Source organism: Carya illinoinensis, chromosome 3 (assembly GCF_018687715.1).
Source record: "Carya illinoinensis cultivar Pawnee chromosome 3, C.illinoinensisPawnee_v1, whole genome shotgun sequence".
Taxonomy (NCBI): Eukaryota; Viridiplantae; Streptophyta; class Magnoliopsida; order Fagales; family Juglandaceae; genus Carya; species Carya illinoinensis.
Genome location: NC_056754.1, coordinates 17,873,896 through 17,890,450, shown reverse-complemented (window position 1 = coordinate 17,890,450; position 16,555 = coordinate 17,873,896). Strand labels below are relative to the sequence as shown.

Here is a 16,555-nt window from a genome sequence, read left to right as displayed (position 1 = left end):
CGTATCAGGTTGGTATGTTAAAACTTCCAAGGAAAGTAACATGTCCCTGTCAAAGCATCTTGCGTCTAGTATTTTATTCAATTCCACCATGTCATCCAATGAACAAAGGGGTGTACACGATTAGTTCTTAGGCATTAAAACAAAATTTTATTTAGAGGTGAGGTCCTTGATAATCCGACACCAGGTCGCGAGTACATTGCAATTACATACAAAAACCGCCATAAACTTTGGCTGTGCTTAAGCCTCGGAGGAGGAAAGGTTGTCTTGTTCTGGGTAGTGGTCTGAAAAACCAGATCATATTGCAAACTCAACTAAAAGATCAAAGAATCAGAAGACGTTCAAAATTCATTTGTTAACTAAGGCTAATGGCGGTAGCAATAGATTGAAGCAGAGTCAGAGCTTGTTCTGTAATAGCCCTGTTCCTCACTTGCCTCACCCAATCACCAACTATTTCTGCAGCTTGGGTGTCTCTAACACCTTCTTCAAGAGCATCTGCTGCTTCGGCAAGTTTTCCTTCTCGCATATAGTTCTCAACTCTATTGATGACAGATTCAATTCCATCACCTGACTGATCAACTTCCTTGACCTAGAAAAGCCATGAGGCAAAGTCAAAAGTCTTTCAAATAAGTGAGTTACGTGTATATTTGATGGAGAGCAGGCCTCATATCTGCATACCTTTAACAAGGATGCGACATGTGCCAAAGAATGTGCCAAGATGCCACCACCTCCAGGTGGGATCAGGCTGAAGTGCCGTAGCATCCCTTTCAAGGCATCAAACTGCAGTAAGCTTGAGGTTAGCACGATTATTTCCCCCCCAAAAGAAATGGTTTCAAACCTTTGGAATCAGTATCAATATAAACTTTTTGGTGATTGCGAATTTGTGAGGACCGAATGAACAGGAGATGTGTCAAGCATCTGTACTTACAAATCAAAGTGAATCACCAATACCAAAAACTTGAGTTATTCAACTCGATCCATCCCTAACCATTAGTTAGGATACTTGATTTCCCACCATTCACACATTTGCAAGTTTGCAACAAGATCAATTAAATGATAACTATTTTCGACATTAAACAAGCTGGTCGCCTCATCCTATATGCCTTATGCCATAACTAAATTGTGGAGAGATGTTTAGCTATAAATCTTCTGGAAATTCAGTGACAAAATAGTCATGAGGAAACCTGAGGATATAACAACCAAACAACTGATATCATGAAAAATTCTTCTAATTCAGTTCTAATGACCGCAAATTTATTAAAACAGCCTAAAAATTGGCCACTAAAATATTCTGTACTAGTTTAAAAATATATATTCTATCACCAGAACAAGAAAGTCCTAATTATCATATAAATAACATTCTTATTTATTACTTCAGACAACAAAAAATTGAAACTTGACCTGTGATAGTTCATTTAACACCAAGATTTTCAACAAGACAAGTGATGGAGCATGCATACAAATATGCAACCACTTTCACTTAAAAAAAACCTCAACCAACTATGGCAACCAATCCAGCAACATAATGTGAGAATATGAATGCTCATGCCAAATCAGTCATCAACGAAACTTTGAAAACTTAAGACACACTTGCATGACGCTCACAATCAGGGGAGAGAGAGAGAGAGAGAGAGAGTTCACTTTGACCAAGTAAAAGACGGTTGGGTGGGAGATAGCATGGTTTTGCAGAGAGCGTAGTGTAATTAGTTTTTTTTATAAGTGTAGTCTAATTAGTTAGCATGGCAAAAAACACTTCATTTAAACAAAAATTATTAAACAACCACATAACATAACACTAACAGATGGGACAAAAGCCTCATGGTCATAGATCCTCCAATCAAAGGAAGAAATGAGTATAGAACTTGCTCAACAGCTAGCTGAACTTATGTTTACAGGGAAAAACAGGCCCAACATTACTAATAATAGGATTTTTAGTAATGTTGGCCCTTCTTTTCATATACAAGTGCAAGTCTAAAAATTGAAAATATCAGACAATCAAAACATTACTAATCAGAAAACAGTGCAATCAAAGTTTTTTGTAATCATCTCATTTGACTCCCATCGGAACATTCTGATAAGGACAGAAACTTAAGAAATTTGGCATTAGTTAGTAGTGCTATTGAAGCATAGTCTGGCAAGGTTACAAAAGATAACAATCAACAGCATTAAATAAGTATTTGCGTCTAATAATAGAAGAAACAATATCCACCATGAGTTATGTTAAAGTTAGAACATATAAATAACTTGCCTTTTGATTCAATTGCAATGGAGTATCAGCACCATTTTTACGGGTTTCTTCAGGAAGAGAGGATAAGACCAAATCTAAAACGGAGTCTTTATCACTGCTATCAAGATAAGAGCGCAAAGCATCTATTTCTGTCTGAATTGGTAGTCCTTTTGAAAGTGCATCGTCTAGTGCAATTGCTCCCTGCAAGACCAAATACAAATAATAGTTAGGGTCTTAATTTTGCACGCTCCAAAAAAATAATTAACAGCAGAGACGAAAAAAGATGGAGGAGAAGAGAGAAAACAACAAGACCACCATAAAATTAAAATGGGAAGTTTACCAAAGCAAGCTTGTGGGCAAAGTGACTCTGACGAGCTTCTTCAGATCGTGCATAGAACGCCATGCACAAGGCATTTATCTACAAAAAGTAAAAACTAAATTAACAATGGACCATAGAATTCAGGGAGCAAACAGCTAAAAGCATGCTTAGACATGTAAAAGACAATATACAGATTGATCATGAGAATGATATGTATAACATAAACTAAACCTGTTTAAGAAAGGATTGGGTTTAGCCCAGCTATAATATAATCAGTGTCAGCTTCTGTGCTTTAACCCAATACCCATCTTTATGCATGGTATGGGTCTGTTATAAGTGATATAAACCTGTTAGTTCGTTTCTGTGTCAAAAAAAGTCTATTGAAGTACAAAGACTTCAAATACTACTGTGCCTATATCAATTTCTTTTTTTTTTTTTTTTTACAAGTAATAAGATATTTTATTGATATAGAAATAGGCATAGCCCAAGTACACAGGAAGTATACATGTGATTACACCTAGTTAGGAACTAGCAACGGTTACAAGGAAATCATAAAAGTTGAGACTATTAAAGTCTATAACAACTACCCACATAAATAGAATCTTCCAGAAAAAACTCTGAAACTCTTCCAAAGAACGTTCTCGATCCTCAACATTCCGGTAATTCCTCACACTCCAAATACACAATAGTAGGCAAATGGGAGCCATTTTTCATACAGCTCCAATCTGTGGTATCCCCATGATCCCTCTCCAACTAGCTAATAGGTCGACCACCCTCCTCGACATAACCCATGCTAATCCCATTTTGCTGAAAAAGCAATTCCTTATGGCCCTTGCAAACTCACAATGTAGAAGTAAATGATCCATTGTTTCGCTGCTATTTCTACACATACAGCACCAATCCATACAGATAAGCTCACGTTTCCTTAGATTATCAATGGTCAAAATCTTTAGATTATCAATGGTCAAAATCTTCCCCAAGGATGCAGTCCAAACAAAAAGAACAGCCTTAGGAGGTGCTTTACTCCTCCAAATGCTTTTCCAAGGAAAGGGATTACTAGTTTGAGTAGTGAGACCCTCATAGCAAGAGCGTACAGAAAATTTTCCTTTGCTGGAAGGTGACCAAACCAACTTGTCGATCCTGTAATAGCTCCAATGGTGTATAACAAGTTAAAGAACTCAACAAGGATACCAACCTCCCAATTCTGTGCCTCCCTAATGAAACTGACATTCCACTGTTGTGAGCCATTAGTGATTTCTCTCAAAGTCTGCCACCAAAGCATCTTGTTCCCGTGCAGTTATGAAAATAGAGGGAAAAGCATCCTTAAGAGCTGTATCTCCAATACAGACATCACCAAAAACTGATTATATTACCATCCCCCAAACGTAGTCTAGTGTGGCTAGAGAAAGACCTCCAACCTTTCTGGATATGCTTCCACGACCCCACTCCATATCCCCCCCTAACTTCATTGGAGCACCAACCCCTCCTTATGCTCCCGTACTTAGTATCAATCACCACCTTCCATAATGTATCCTATATCTTATATGTATCCTATATAGATAAAGTGGGATGCTTATTGAATGTGGATGAGTAAATAAGTTTTCCATTTTTGTGGATTCAACAAGATAGGGCACAAATATGGCAAGGATTCAGTACGGATACATTGGGAGCAAAAATTTGAATTTTCTAAACAAAAGATGGGGACCTAAATGTATATCAAGAAGATACATTGTACACCCCCCCCCCCCCCCCCCCCCCCCCCCCCGAAGGGGGAAAAACTTCATTACTTGTATATAAAATGGAGATTCAACCATAGAACACATGCTCTGATGTTTTGAAAAGTTGGAAACCTTCTATAAATGCTTAATACAATTTTTAGGAGAGCAAGGATTTTTATAGCATCAATATTAGTTGTATTTTATTTTTTTTATGACAGGGAACCACCCCATGGCAGAGCCCTTAGAACTTACTCATGGAACCCAAACCCCTGAAGAGACTAGCATAGCAACCCACTACCATGGCCTTCCACTTAAATCGCAATTTGATCCCAGGGGGAATCGAACATGTGACATGGGACTTATGCACACAAGTTCGCCCTTACCACTTTGGCTACCCATGGGTGGGTATCAATATTAGGCCTCATTTGGTTACGAAAATCATCTCATCTCATCTCATCTAATCATTATAACTTTCCAAAATTCCCACACAAAATACAATAAACAATTCAACTTTTTCAATTCTCAAAACAAAAATTATATTATAACAATATTTTATTCAATTTTCAACTTTCATCTTATCTTATCTCATCTCATCTCATCTGTATAACCAAACAAGGCCTTAGTTTTATTATTTGTACCTATTTTTATGCCTATGTTTGTTATTCACCTTCTAAACTAAATATGAGCAGACATACAATTATATACCGATTGAACGATGGATCATTGTTGCATCGTGTGCCATATTGTATCATATCATATCCTTGTTACATACCCAATAAAAACGTTTTTTACAACATTCCATCATAATATATTTTTCTTCGTTTCTTTTAATATAGAAATTCTAGACACTAATTAAAAACTTAAAGACTCAATGAAATGATGGACTTGTACTAGTCAGTGATATCAGATTACAACATCTTATTGAGAACCTAACGTCATCGATCTATGCAGTGTAGTTTTGAGTGTTATTTCCTTGTATACACTCCATAGCTAATGATTGTATTTTTAAAACTAGTCTCCTTTACAAGACTTTTTTTTTAAGAAAAGTAAGAGTCTCCTTTACAAGACTCCTCCAAAGACTTCTGAATTTTCATGTGCAATCCTGTTTTAATCCTGTTTTGATAGGTAGCAAGAAGTTTTATTCATAATATAATAGGCATAGCCAAGTACATAGGACATATTTATAAGCTATACCTAACTAGGATTTACAACCATGTTGCATCACTGCAAAGCATCATTATATTAGAATTGTCCTAAAAAATCTTTATTCTTTTTATCTTTTCCCTAATAATATCCCTAAAATTCATAAATTGCATCAGGGTATAATTCAATCTTCCCTTCTTAAAGAGTTCAAATATGCATTAAAATTGAAAATTTAGTACTATTTCTTAATGGAATTATCTTACATGAAGATTTGCTTCTGCCATTTTCTCAATCTGGGCAGCCTTCTCACTTGCAATTGCCGCGGCCAATTCTGCTTTTGCAAACTCCTGAAGTTTATTTAACTTTAATTCTGCCTCATTTTCCTGCAATTATTGAGGATAAACAAGTTGTATTCACTAATTATCAGATGCTAAAATATCCATTTATACTTTGACAGCATATAAATTTATGAGCACCTTCTGTTCAAGTTCCATCTTGAGTTTCTCTTCCAACTTTTCCTGAAGGGACCTGAGAGCATGAGCTGCTTTTGATTTTTCTCTCTTTAATTCCTGAAAAATGATAAAAGTTTTGAATTTGCAATAGGCAGGAGCTGATTATAGGCATTTGAAAAGCTAGCAAAGCAGTACCAACTAGGTTTTTTTGGGGCTGCAGGGACAAGCAAAAAAAAAAATCCATGCTTTTGAAGTGTATGCTAGAGTTTTTCTTCTTTCTTTCTGTCCACTGTCTCATTTTTTATTTTATCCAACAAATGAAGCGACAATGCTTTTCTCCATCTAAATCACATATTCTTCACTTTGCACTATGAAGTACATTATAACAATCCTACACCGTGTGGGGAGGAATGAGAGACTCAAAAGTCTCCCTATGAGTTGGCTAGGCATTCTATGTGTTGGTTAAAATGCGGAAGCCCTAGAATACATGGATATCAAGAAATGGGTTTATTGCCATATTAGATTCTTCAATTTTATTTAATCCTCAAGTGACAAATCGTTCAGAATTTTTCCAGCCATCCTAGCCTTGTTTTGTGAACGTGGCAGGTTTGTAAAGAAATTTTCCAATTTTTCTACATATCCCACTCTGGCCTTCAAGATTGAAACTGGACCTGAAAGGCCCTAGACTTCTAGTAACAGTAGGAAAAACTTCCATTGAGGAGAGCTGTTCCACTGCAATGCTTATAACCTCTTTCTTGTTCCATTTCAGAAGAGGTAATTCCTTTATTTGCATTAGTGGATTGAATAACCCTTTTTCTAGTCCCAAAAACGTCCATGTTTTGTTTGCTTCATCACTGTTCCTATTTATATCCCTTCCACTAAGGCCCCTAAAGCTATACAGCAACCACAAGAAGATATTATACTCGAAGAAAACTAGAATAACAAAAGGCTGGAAATCTTTATTACCTTATCCAACATTGCAGCCTCCTCTGCTCGCATGAGTTCCCTAGCTGCTGCATCCTTTAAATTCCTTTCATACTTCTCCTAAAGTGTGCAGAGAGATAAATTAAAACAAAGCTCATTACACCAATCTGGTAAACCATATATGAAATTACAAAACTGTAAATTATGTTTGGTAATCCAGCAATATAGTCCAAACCTTCAACACTCTCTTTTCTTCAGCAAAAACACGAGCATCCAACTCAGCTTGTCTTTCTTCAGCAGCATGAATGGCTTGTAAGAAATCAAGCACCAATTTTCCATCTTTGGATATGTAAGCATCACTCAACTCCCCAGCCGCACTAATTAGAGCCTATTGCCCCAGAGAAGACATTAGTCTTGATATATAGTTCAGCATTCTTTTTCAGCATTAATAAAGAAATATGATTGGATAAATAAAAAACAAACATTGATAACAACCTCATTTACTGTATTGCTTTCGATATTTCCCTGACTTTTTAAAGAAGTTGTAGCGCTGTGTTCAGTTTGATCCCTTAAACTATATGCCTCAAGGAGTGAACCTGATGATTTTAACTCATTACCAGATGCATCCTGCAACAAAGTTCCACAAGAATCAACTTCACATAAACGCAAGTAGATTGATATTTATTTGATAAAACCAGAAGAAAATTAAAAAAGGTGAATTTCTAAGTATACAACATAGGTATAAAAACCACAAGTAGAGAAACACAAAATAAAAAGAAGTCTTCCTAAAAAACGTCGTAAAATTGAGTTCATAATCACACGACATAAATATAAAATAAGAATCGCCATCATTGTCCATATTTGATGATTATGGTACTATTGCCACGTAAGTTTTCACCAAATTGTGAAATGTAGGAACACGAAAACATTTTAGCACCCTGTGACTGTTTAAACCACGTCTTTAGACCCCAAAAAAACTCCACGTGAAGCCTTGCTATGCCTAGTTAACTGAGAGATACACTGATTACTAAAATGTTATAGCAGTAGCATATATAATTTCACAAAGCCTTGATAAGCCTCTCTTTTTCTCATATATCTTTTCTTTTCCTGACTGGAAGAGGTATAACTTGTCTCAAAAGACCTGGTAAGTACTACAAGGGGGAGAAAAAGGAAAAGAAAACAACTTTCAACGTTCTACAACTGAGTCAAAGTTACAATGATCTACTTCTGACAGTAACCACAATGTTCAGAAAATAATATATATCTGTATGATAATCAGCAATGATATTAGCAATTGTTGTTGAGATATATGCAGCAGGTTTGAGAACAAACAAAATACCTCTGTTCTATTTTCAGTGCTAAGATGCTCAGGTGGCAAAGTTTTCATATCACTTTCTTCTAAGACTGCACCAACCTGGGTAACTGCAGGTGCTGTATCAATTCCATCCCGAGTCTTACCAGTATCTTCCTCTGTGCTTTTTATGTCAGGACTCCCTTCAGATGAGATTCCAGAATCTGCACTTTGCTCATTAGACTCCACGTTTATTTGAGAGAGTTCCAGCGAGTCTTTATCTTGGACAGGAATAAGACCTTCAGCAGCTGTAATGTCGGATTTATCTTGCATCTGAGACTGGTTTTTCAGATCGTCGACCTTTGGATTGCCATGCTCAGCAGTGGGACTTAACTTGTTAGCCTCTTCATTTTCATGTGAAACTATTTTCTCTCCTGGATGCTGGCTTTCAAGTTTATTAGGCTCTTTACGGCCACTAGAAATTAATCTCTCCACTGAATGTTGGATATCCTTTGGATCTCTATTCTCATCATGAACGTTAGCTTCCTTGAATGAAGAACGCTGCTCTTTCCTCAGAAATTGATCTAGATAGCCAGTTTGATAAGCTGCAAAGAATGCAGCACCAATTGCAACACTTCCAACAATCAATTTTGGTAAAAAGCCAGAGTCATGTGGCCTGCCCGCAGAACCAGGTTGCGAGGATGCATTTTGTGGATGTCTGGTTGAGAATTCCTTTCTTGAAGAATGTGCAGGTATCTGTCCAAATTGTATCCCACAAACAATTCAAATCTACATGTAATAAACCTCGATGCATTAACACAACAAGAATAATAGTAATGGTTTCACCATGACCTTAGCCTAAGACCTCGTGACCATAGTTAAAAAAGATTAGTACCAGTACCAACTGCCCCCTATTCGTCAAAGTCAATTCAGCTTGGCAGGTGAGTAATCAAAGTAAAACAAGAAAATAAATCGCGATGAATTTTCCGATAAAATATTGTAACTGAAATTTAAGAAATATTATATACATCACAAAATATTGTTTTAAGGACTCAAGGAAACCGCTAGTCACATATGCACTAATACTCTAAAAGAACGAGTCAAATTTACCATTGAATCTCCTTGGAATCATAATCCAGTTTCAACTAGTGAAAAAACCAACTTGGTACCTTTAGGATCATAACATTCCACTACACTTTTGTATAGAAATCCACGGCAACCCACTCTATCAAAAACTAACCTGATGGCTGATGGTAACCCTTTCTCTAGTGGCAGCTCCACTCAGATGGAAACCCTTTCAATGGCTTTTTAATACTATGTCCATGCACAACATGAAGACATTTTACTCTTAACATGTGTGCTCATACTGCAAATAACTAGTCAAAGTTACTATTAAATCTCCTTGAAACCATAACCCAATTTCAACTAGTGAAAGAACCAACTTGGCACCTTTAGGATCATAACATTCTATCATACTTATGTACCTAGGATCCACTCAGATGATAATCTGTTCAATGCCCTTTTAATCCTACGCTGTTGCAAAAAATAAATACATTTTAATATAGCGTACGGGTCATCCCTACGAACTCGTGACATGGCACTAGCTATGATACCAACTATTAGGGACCCGAGGAAAGCGATAACCACATTACCAATCATAATCCAAAAGAACCAGTCAAGGCCATTATTAAAGCTCCTTGAAATCTGAAATCCAGTTTAACTAGCAACCTTTTGAAAGCCTTAGGATCGTAGCATATCCATTGTTCAACAACACTTTTTTTTTTTTTTTAAGTAAATTGTTCAACAACACATTTCAGTTAAAAAGAATGTATTCTCTACTTATATTGAGACTGAACATTAGAATTTTCAAGTGCCTGAGTAGTAATCTGCCTCGGGATCCTTCTAAGGGCTCGGAGCGATGAGATTTCCAAAACCGACCTGAAAATCCACGGGACTTGGCATTAGGAACGGCTATTGAACTTAAATTGAGTCACCAAAGGAAATGAACTTTAATTGAGTCACCCAAAGAAATTGACTGTTCTACAATCAAAATGCTAGAAAATAGTGAAAATAGTTCGGGATTTGAGAGTGAGGAAAATAAACCAAATAAACCTTGAGGAGCTAAAGTAATTCACAGAAAATCTATAATCAGAAATAATTAACCGTGAGAATATTTCGCCGATGAAATTATTGAGCTTGTCAGTACGTACCTCCGTAACATGGTATTTGTGTCTCTGGGAGAATGAAATGTGAGGGCAATGGAGTGGTGAAGTTGCTCGAGAAAATTACCAACCGAAAGAGCGAGAGGAAGGGTTCAGGAGGTAGTTTAAGATTTCAGAAGGCTCTTGGCATCAAATTGATACGGATAGAACAATCGCACTGACGCCGGTAGCTGCCGCAGGGAAGGGGCGCTATCGGTGGCGGAGGCAATATTTCTTCGTTACAAAGGAAGTGTCTGTATTGAGCGGGGTTTTGTAATATGGGCACTCTTTATTATGGGCTACCAGAAATACAGCCCGATATGCAGGACGTGTGACATTTCCTCTCGGTCCAATGTCCTGGGCCCACATTGCGGCGCTAATCTTTGACAATTAAATTTTGTTATATATAACTACAGTAACGTATTAATACATGTATTCATATTTAAAATTTAAATTAATATTATTTTTAATAAAATTTATTTTTTAACCAATCACATTATATTAATGTATAAATTAATACACAATTGTATTTGTAATTATATTTTTTCTTGACAATTAAGACATGCTACTCTGCTGTCAGAATGCACTATACGGTTATTTTTTTTAAAATTTTTTTAATATATTTAAATATTTTTAAAAAATATAAAAAAATATCAATATATTTAAAATTATTTTTTTAATTATTAAATAAAAAGAAATTAAAATTTGTGACCAGCAGTCATTTGAGGGAACACGGGGAGAGAGGGCACAACCATTTTCCTCAACCCTTAAATAACCACTGGGAGGTTTTAAACTTAAAATTGAACACCCGAGGAGGTTCCAAATCTGCTCACTTGGTCCGCCAAAGCAAAACCCAGCAGCTGAGCACCCTTCAACATCGTGTCGTTGATTCCAGGTCTTTCTCTCTCCCTCTCCATAACGGCACTGCTCACAGCTAATCTCCCGAAGGCCCCAAATTCGCTCTGACAAACACATTTCAGTAAGGATGGGTGCGCTCCTTTTCGATGATATTTTTAGGGTGGAACGTGTGAATCCAGATGGTAAAAAATTTGATAAAGGTATGGTTATGGAATCTTAGGCGGCTGCTTGTTCATGAGAGCAATCAGCTATTTCTTGGTTATCTTTGTTTCCTGCTTCTGCTGTATGCGATGATTGTAATATCCTTCATCTTTCCGGTCGTTGGGAAAAGAAAAGATTGCAATCCCACCATATACCAAGGAAACTAGCATCTTTCTTTTAGTTTTCAAGTCGCCTTCTCTCGCTGTGATTTCATCAAATGCCAGTCGGGTTTTTCAGAGTTGGGAGCGTTTTATTCGACTAGTCCATATCGTTTTCTTTAGAAACACGAATTTTTACGCGGGCATGAATAATAAATGGAATGGCATTTGCCCCAGAAAACGGGGGTGTTAGGTTCCAATCCCAGAAGGTGCATGAGTAAAAAATGAAATGTTGTTCATTTCATATGCTGGTTATTCTGGAAGTGTGGATATTATGTATGTTAGATAGGGCTGTCAAACTAAGGTTCACTGAATCTGTACTCTAGTGGAGTTTGCAATTTTCAATTTGCCTTTTGGGATGTGATATATTAGTGGAACGAAAATATGGTTGTATTTGTGGTATGGTTAGTTTTGAAACCCATATATTACCACCCTCAAAGTTTTTGTACAAGAATCAATATGACATATTTGCACTTTACTCTTCATTGCATGCTTTATATGTGGAGCTCTCCCGGATTACTTGATACATGGTTCTGGAGGGCAGAGTTGTATATAGGGTTTACTCCCTAAGGGGTTCGAAGTGCCTTTCCTTGATGAGGTTTCTTGCCGATAAATTGTCCTTTTTTTTGTTAATTATACTTGTTTTCTACTATTTGTTAAAAAGAACATTGAGTATTCGGTTGGTGTTTTACTTTCTCTGTAGTTACTCGAATTGAAGCACGAAGCGAGAAGTGTGGCATGTTAATGCAACTAGATGTTAATACGGAGATTTATCCTATTGATAAAGAGGAGAAATTCTTGATGGCATTATCTACCACTCTGAGTTTGGAGGTAATCTTATTCTCCTCTTCATTGCACCATTTTGGCAGGCATCATATACTTTTCCTATCAAAAAAGTAGATGATGCCCTTTTCATTGGGCTGCCATTGTGAGCATAGTTTGGACACAAATCATTAGTGTTCGCTTTTGTATTTTTCTGCTGAAAATTAAATTGTGCTATTTATGCAACCCTCAATTATTTGGAGGTATTGAGTTTATCATCGGTAAACATAATGATTCAACCTTTGACAAACTTTAGATTGTACGAACTAGGATCTAGATTTAGTGAAGGTTGCTGTAACAGACCCTATAAAGATGAATGACATAAGGTATGATAAATCCTGGCTAAGTAATATATAAGCTTTGAAAATCTTTGTTATTTCCCAAGTGATTGCATGGCGTAATGTTGAGGATGAATTCATTTCGATCTACATTTTTTTTATCATCTTTGCAAATACTTTTTTAGCACATTAAAGTCTGTAGAAACAGTCATTGATCTACATTTTGGAATCTTTGATCAAGTTGATATGTTTTTACAACACCTTAATCAAAGATAGAAAATTTTTCTCTGTCCTCCAGCCGAAACCAATTTGAAGCAGGCCTATCATTTGCCAATATGAGGATATATGAGAAAGTAGATTTGCTATAAATTGAGAACTGTATGGCTCGTAAGGTATGCAGCCATTCTTTGGAATTTTATGCCAATAAGTTTTATTGGATCTTGAATTGCTGTAATGACCCGTGTAGCCCTAATATTGTGGATATGCTAGGCTTGGATTTGTTGTGTTAAGGCTTTGACCATTGAAGTCCAATGTACTGTATGTAGTTTTAAAAAAAAAATAAAAAATAGTCAGGAATTGTTGGAAGAAGCCAACTCAGTTTCTTGAACTTCTTGTTTGTTTTTTTTTTTTTTTTAATCGATAAACAAATTTTATTGAGAATAAAATAGACAAAGGCCCGAGTATACGGGACAGAGACTTTTTGTCTCTCTTTAACTCTGCATATGGATGAAAACTTGAAGCAATCGTGAAATAGAAGGGATATATGATTTTAATGGGAAAAATAACCTTGAAATATAAGGAATTGACACTGATGGTAAAATTAGAAGTTTTGAAAGATTTAAACAAAAATTTGGAGCTCAGTCCAAAAGACTTTAAAAGTGAGAAAGGAACCCCTATTATGAAGGTTCACCAACTGCATGGATGTTCCAGTATCAAATTTGGACTTAAAGGAGAGAAGGGAAGCACATATGTACAGTGAGCAATTGGGCATGGCTAACATAGCAGATTCTTTAGAGATGTGACACAAATAGTGTGTGGGTGTTTTTTTCGTATTTCCTCCACATCGTTGCCTCTTCCTTCTATTTTAGTCCTTGTCAATATGAGAAGCAAGATATTTTTTTTTAATGAATAAAAATTTTATTGAGACAACCAACAAGGCAAAGCCAAGTATGTAAGAAGTATACGAAAACTGAATCTATTACAAGTCAGGAACTAGAAAAAGAAACAAGAAAAACATGGATACTAGTTCCTTTAAATACAATAGCCGAAGCCCACTAAAATAAGGCATTAAAGAAAAAACATCTAAGTTCATCCATCGAGCAATCCTTATCTTCAAAGCATCAATCATTCCTCTCAGCCCAATTACACCACACAAGGCATAAATGGATCATATTCCAAACAGTGGCTGTTTGCACATTACCCTTAAACCTCTCCAGCAAGCAAAAAGGTACACCACCCTCCTAGGCATCACCCAAGCCATAACACAATATGAGAAGCAATATTGTGGCCATTCCCTGATCGACCTCTGTGTACTTTCTGTAGGTAAAATCTGAAGATATTCTGGTTTTTGCATGCTTTCTTGACATATGATTAATATTCTATTGCTAATCATCTTTCATATCATTCACTCCCAAATCTTAGATTGCGTTTTTCATGCTTGATTTTTGTCGCCATTTGGCATTTTCAGCTATCTTTCTATGATTAAAGGCCCTAGCCTATCATCTGAATTTTATTTCCTTCCCAGGGTGGGCAACAGTCAATCGCTGACAAGTTTGAATACATCATGCATGGCAGACTATATAAAATTTCAGATGAACCTCAGGCTAAAACTTCAGATGGAGGTTCAGGTCCTGGTGTGAAAGTGTACGTACACGCTTTTTTCAAACACTTTTTCCCTCCATTTTTCGAAGAAAAGAGAGTCTGTTGTTATCTCCTACAATTGTCCTGGCCTGCTCGTGATATGCACGTTCTTTTCATGGGCTCATTAAGAGTGTCAAACTAAATAAATAGTCCAGATCCATGTATTCTTCATGATATAGTTGCGGACAATATTTGTCTCTATGCCATCAAGGGATAGATAATCAATAATCTTGCCGATATAGTTTTTCCTTCGAATAAAAAAAGAAATCTAGTCTAGTAATCATCTGATTTAGTTGGCCTTGTCTTGGATTTTGTCATTGGTTGCAGGGAGATATACGTATCATTTGGTGGGCTTCAGATGATGCTGAAAGGGGAGCCGTCCCATTGTGCTCAGTTTGAGCTTGATCAGAGGCTGTTTCTCCTTATGAGGAAGTTGAATTGAAAAAAAAATGAGATCAAATACCATCGGAATGCGTCTTTTTCTATTGTAAAAGCTTGATTTTTACCTCCAAATTTCCAGTTAGGCATGTTAACTGGTCTTTTAACTGGTGCTTATGTCATATACTAGTCAGAACCATATATATGGTGTAATTTTGTTGTACTGCTCGTTTATGTTTCTCTGTTTGTCTGCGACTCTTGTGAGTGTGGGTTACTGGAGTTTTTAGCTTTATAGTATTAAAATATTTTATTTTTTGGTTTATTATACTTTGCACATAAATACCACCTATTTTTCACTTTCCATACTAAACTGCAAAAAATTTCAATTTGCACTCTAAACTACGTATTTTGAATTTACATGGCACAATCTTAATGACCGGATTTGAATAGCGATAATACTAGCATGTTCCCTCATTTTGACCTCTCATACATTTAATTTTTTTTTAAAAAAAAATTACTCACTTATTAAGAAAGTGACTATCAGTATATTGGTATTTTTTAAAAAAAAAAATTTAATATTTAAACATGTTTAAAAAATGTTTGAAATAAAAAAACAAAAAAAATTGTGTAATTTGCACTATGGGCACACTAAGTAGGCAAATTTAGGGGATATAGTAGCATTACTCTTAATAGAGCATGCAAAATGAAATTTATTTGTATCTTAGTAGGAGGTGCGTGGCGTTGCACGTTATGAGGAAAGTGGGATAGGGCTGGCCTAGTGTGAAATACGCATTTTATACCGTTGATATGGCATGATTTGATATGGTATGTCCTTTATATTAACTTTCAAATATAATTTTTCTCTTTTGATACATGGGAGAGGGGAGATTCAAGCCTTAGTTCTCTTAGTCAGAAATTAAAGTGTTGCTAATTGGTCAAAAATGTTAAACAAATGAAGAACAAACTAATGAATGTGATGAGTGAACTAAAAGTGAAAAATAAGTTGATGGCTTGAGTGAGTTACTCGAGACGAACAAATTTGAATAGAAGAACGCTACTATTCTCATTGAGTTATATCAGCTATACACATACCTGTTCATATACAACATGTGCATAATGCATAAGTGCCAAAAATAGAAAAAAGAACAAAAAGAACAACTTCTATCCATTGTACATAAAAGAATGCTCTTGTCTAATTTTCTCCTAGCCTACTTTATCATAAAGCTGATGTGTTATGCTCCCACTATCACTATTTGCTTTATCTATTATGATCATAGCAAGTGCACCTCCACAATGTTCACTGTCTGGTGCCTCATTTTCCTCTTGGACAGTAGCTTCATCCTGTGAGTTTTGGGCAACAGCTTCATGCTACAAGTAGGGCTTTGGTGAATATGTCTGCTAATTGAAACTTGGAAGCTATGTGCATAGGTATAGGAACTCTAGATAATACATTTTCTCTAATAAAATGAAAATCCAATTCTATGTGTTTGGTTCTCTCGTGAAACACTAGATTCTTGGTCAAGTGTATTGATGATTGACTGTCACAGTACATGAGAGCTAGCTTGGGATGGCTTATGCTAAAATCTTTTAGCATAATTAATTATACAACCTCACAACTAGTGTGAGCTAAGGCTCTATAATCTCTCTTTGTAGAGGATCTAAAAATGGTGGCTTGTTTCTTAGACTTCCAGCTGATTAAGAAATCTCCAATGAATATGCAAAAGCCTA

The 16,555-nt window shown here is 36.1% G+C and overlaps 2 protein-coding genes across 3 annotated transcripts; one reads left to right on the top strand and one right to left on the bottom strand.

The window, feature by feature from the left end:
• Positions 1 to 127: 127 nt before the first annotated feature.
• Positions 128 to 10,547, bottom strand: LOC122303576 (MICOS complex subunit MIC60). 2 transcript variants are annotated; one of them, XM_043115408.1, is made up of 12 exons: positions 10,282 to 10,547; positions 9,928 to 10,009; positions 8,120 to 8,827; positions 7,276 to 7,407; positions 7,016 to 7,168; positions 6,823 to 6,900; positions 5,881 to 5,973; positions 5,668 to 5,787; positions 2,565 to 2,642; positions 2,246 to 2,425; positions 676 to 777; positions 128 to 586 (listed from the first exon to the last, which is right to left on the bottom strand). In XM_043115408.1, exons 1-12 carry the CDS (start codon positions 10,290 to 10,292, stop codon positions 353 to 355), a joined length of 1,971 nt encoding a protein of 656 aa, XP_042971342.1. In that variant the 5' UTR covers positions 10,293 to 10,547; the 3' UTR covers positions 128 to 352. The 2 variants fall into 2 exon arrangements, with proteins under 2 accessions (XP_042971342.1, XP_042971343.1); XM_043115409.1 differs by having other exon boundaries at positions 9,946 to 10,009.
• A 484-nt stretch (positions 10,548 to 11,031) lies between these two features.
• Positions 11,032 to 15,149, top strand: LOC122303575 (DNA-directed RNA polymerases II, IV and V subunit 8B-like). The gene is made up of 4 exons (XM_043115407.1): positions 11,032 to 11,330; positions 12,193 to 12,320; positions 14,334 to 14,452; positions 14,777 to 15,149. The coding sequence occupies exons 1-4, from the start codon at positions 11,258 to 11,260 to the stop codon at positions 14,889 to 14,891; spliced, it is 435 nt and encodes a 144-aa protein (XP_042971341.1). The 5' UTR covers positions 11,032 to 11,257; the 3' UTR covers positions 14,892 to 15,149.
• The last annotated feature ends 1,406 nt before the right edge of the window (positions 15,150 to 16,555 follow it).

Coding starts and splice junctions, on each gene's coding strand:
- LOC122303576 (XM_043115408.1), bottom strand. Junction 7,169..7,275: donor AAAGCAATACAGTAAATGAG/GTTGTTATCAAT, acceptor CTGGGGCAATAG/GCTCTAATTAGTGCGGCTGG. Junction 587..675: donor ATGTCGCATCCTTGTTAAAG/GTATGCAGATAT, acceptor TGGCTTTTCTAG/GTCAAGGAAGTTGATCAGTC.
- LOC122303575 (XM_043115407.1), top strand. CDS start 11,258: ATGGGTGCGCTCCTTTTCGATGATATTTTTAGGGTGGAACGTGTGAAT. Junction 12,321..14,333: donor CTACCACTCTGAGTTTGGAG/GTAATCTTATTC, acceptor TTTCCTTCCCAG/GGTGGGCAACAGTCAATCGC. Junction 14,453..14,776: donor TCAGGTCCTGGTGTGAAAGT/GTACGTACACGC, acceptor CATTGGTTGCAG/GGAGATATACGTATCATTTG.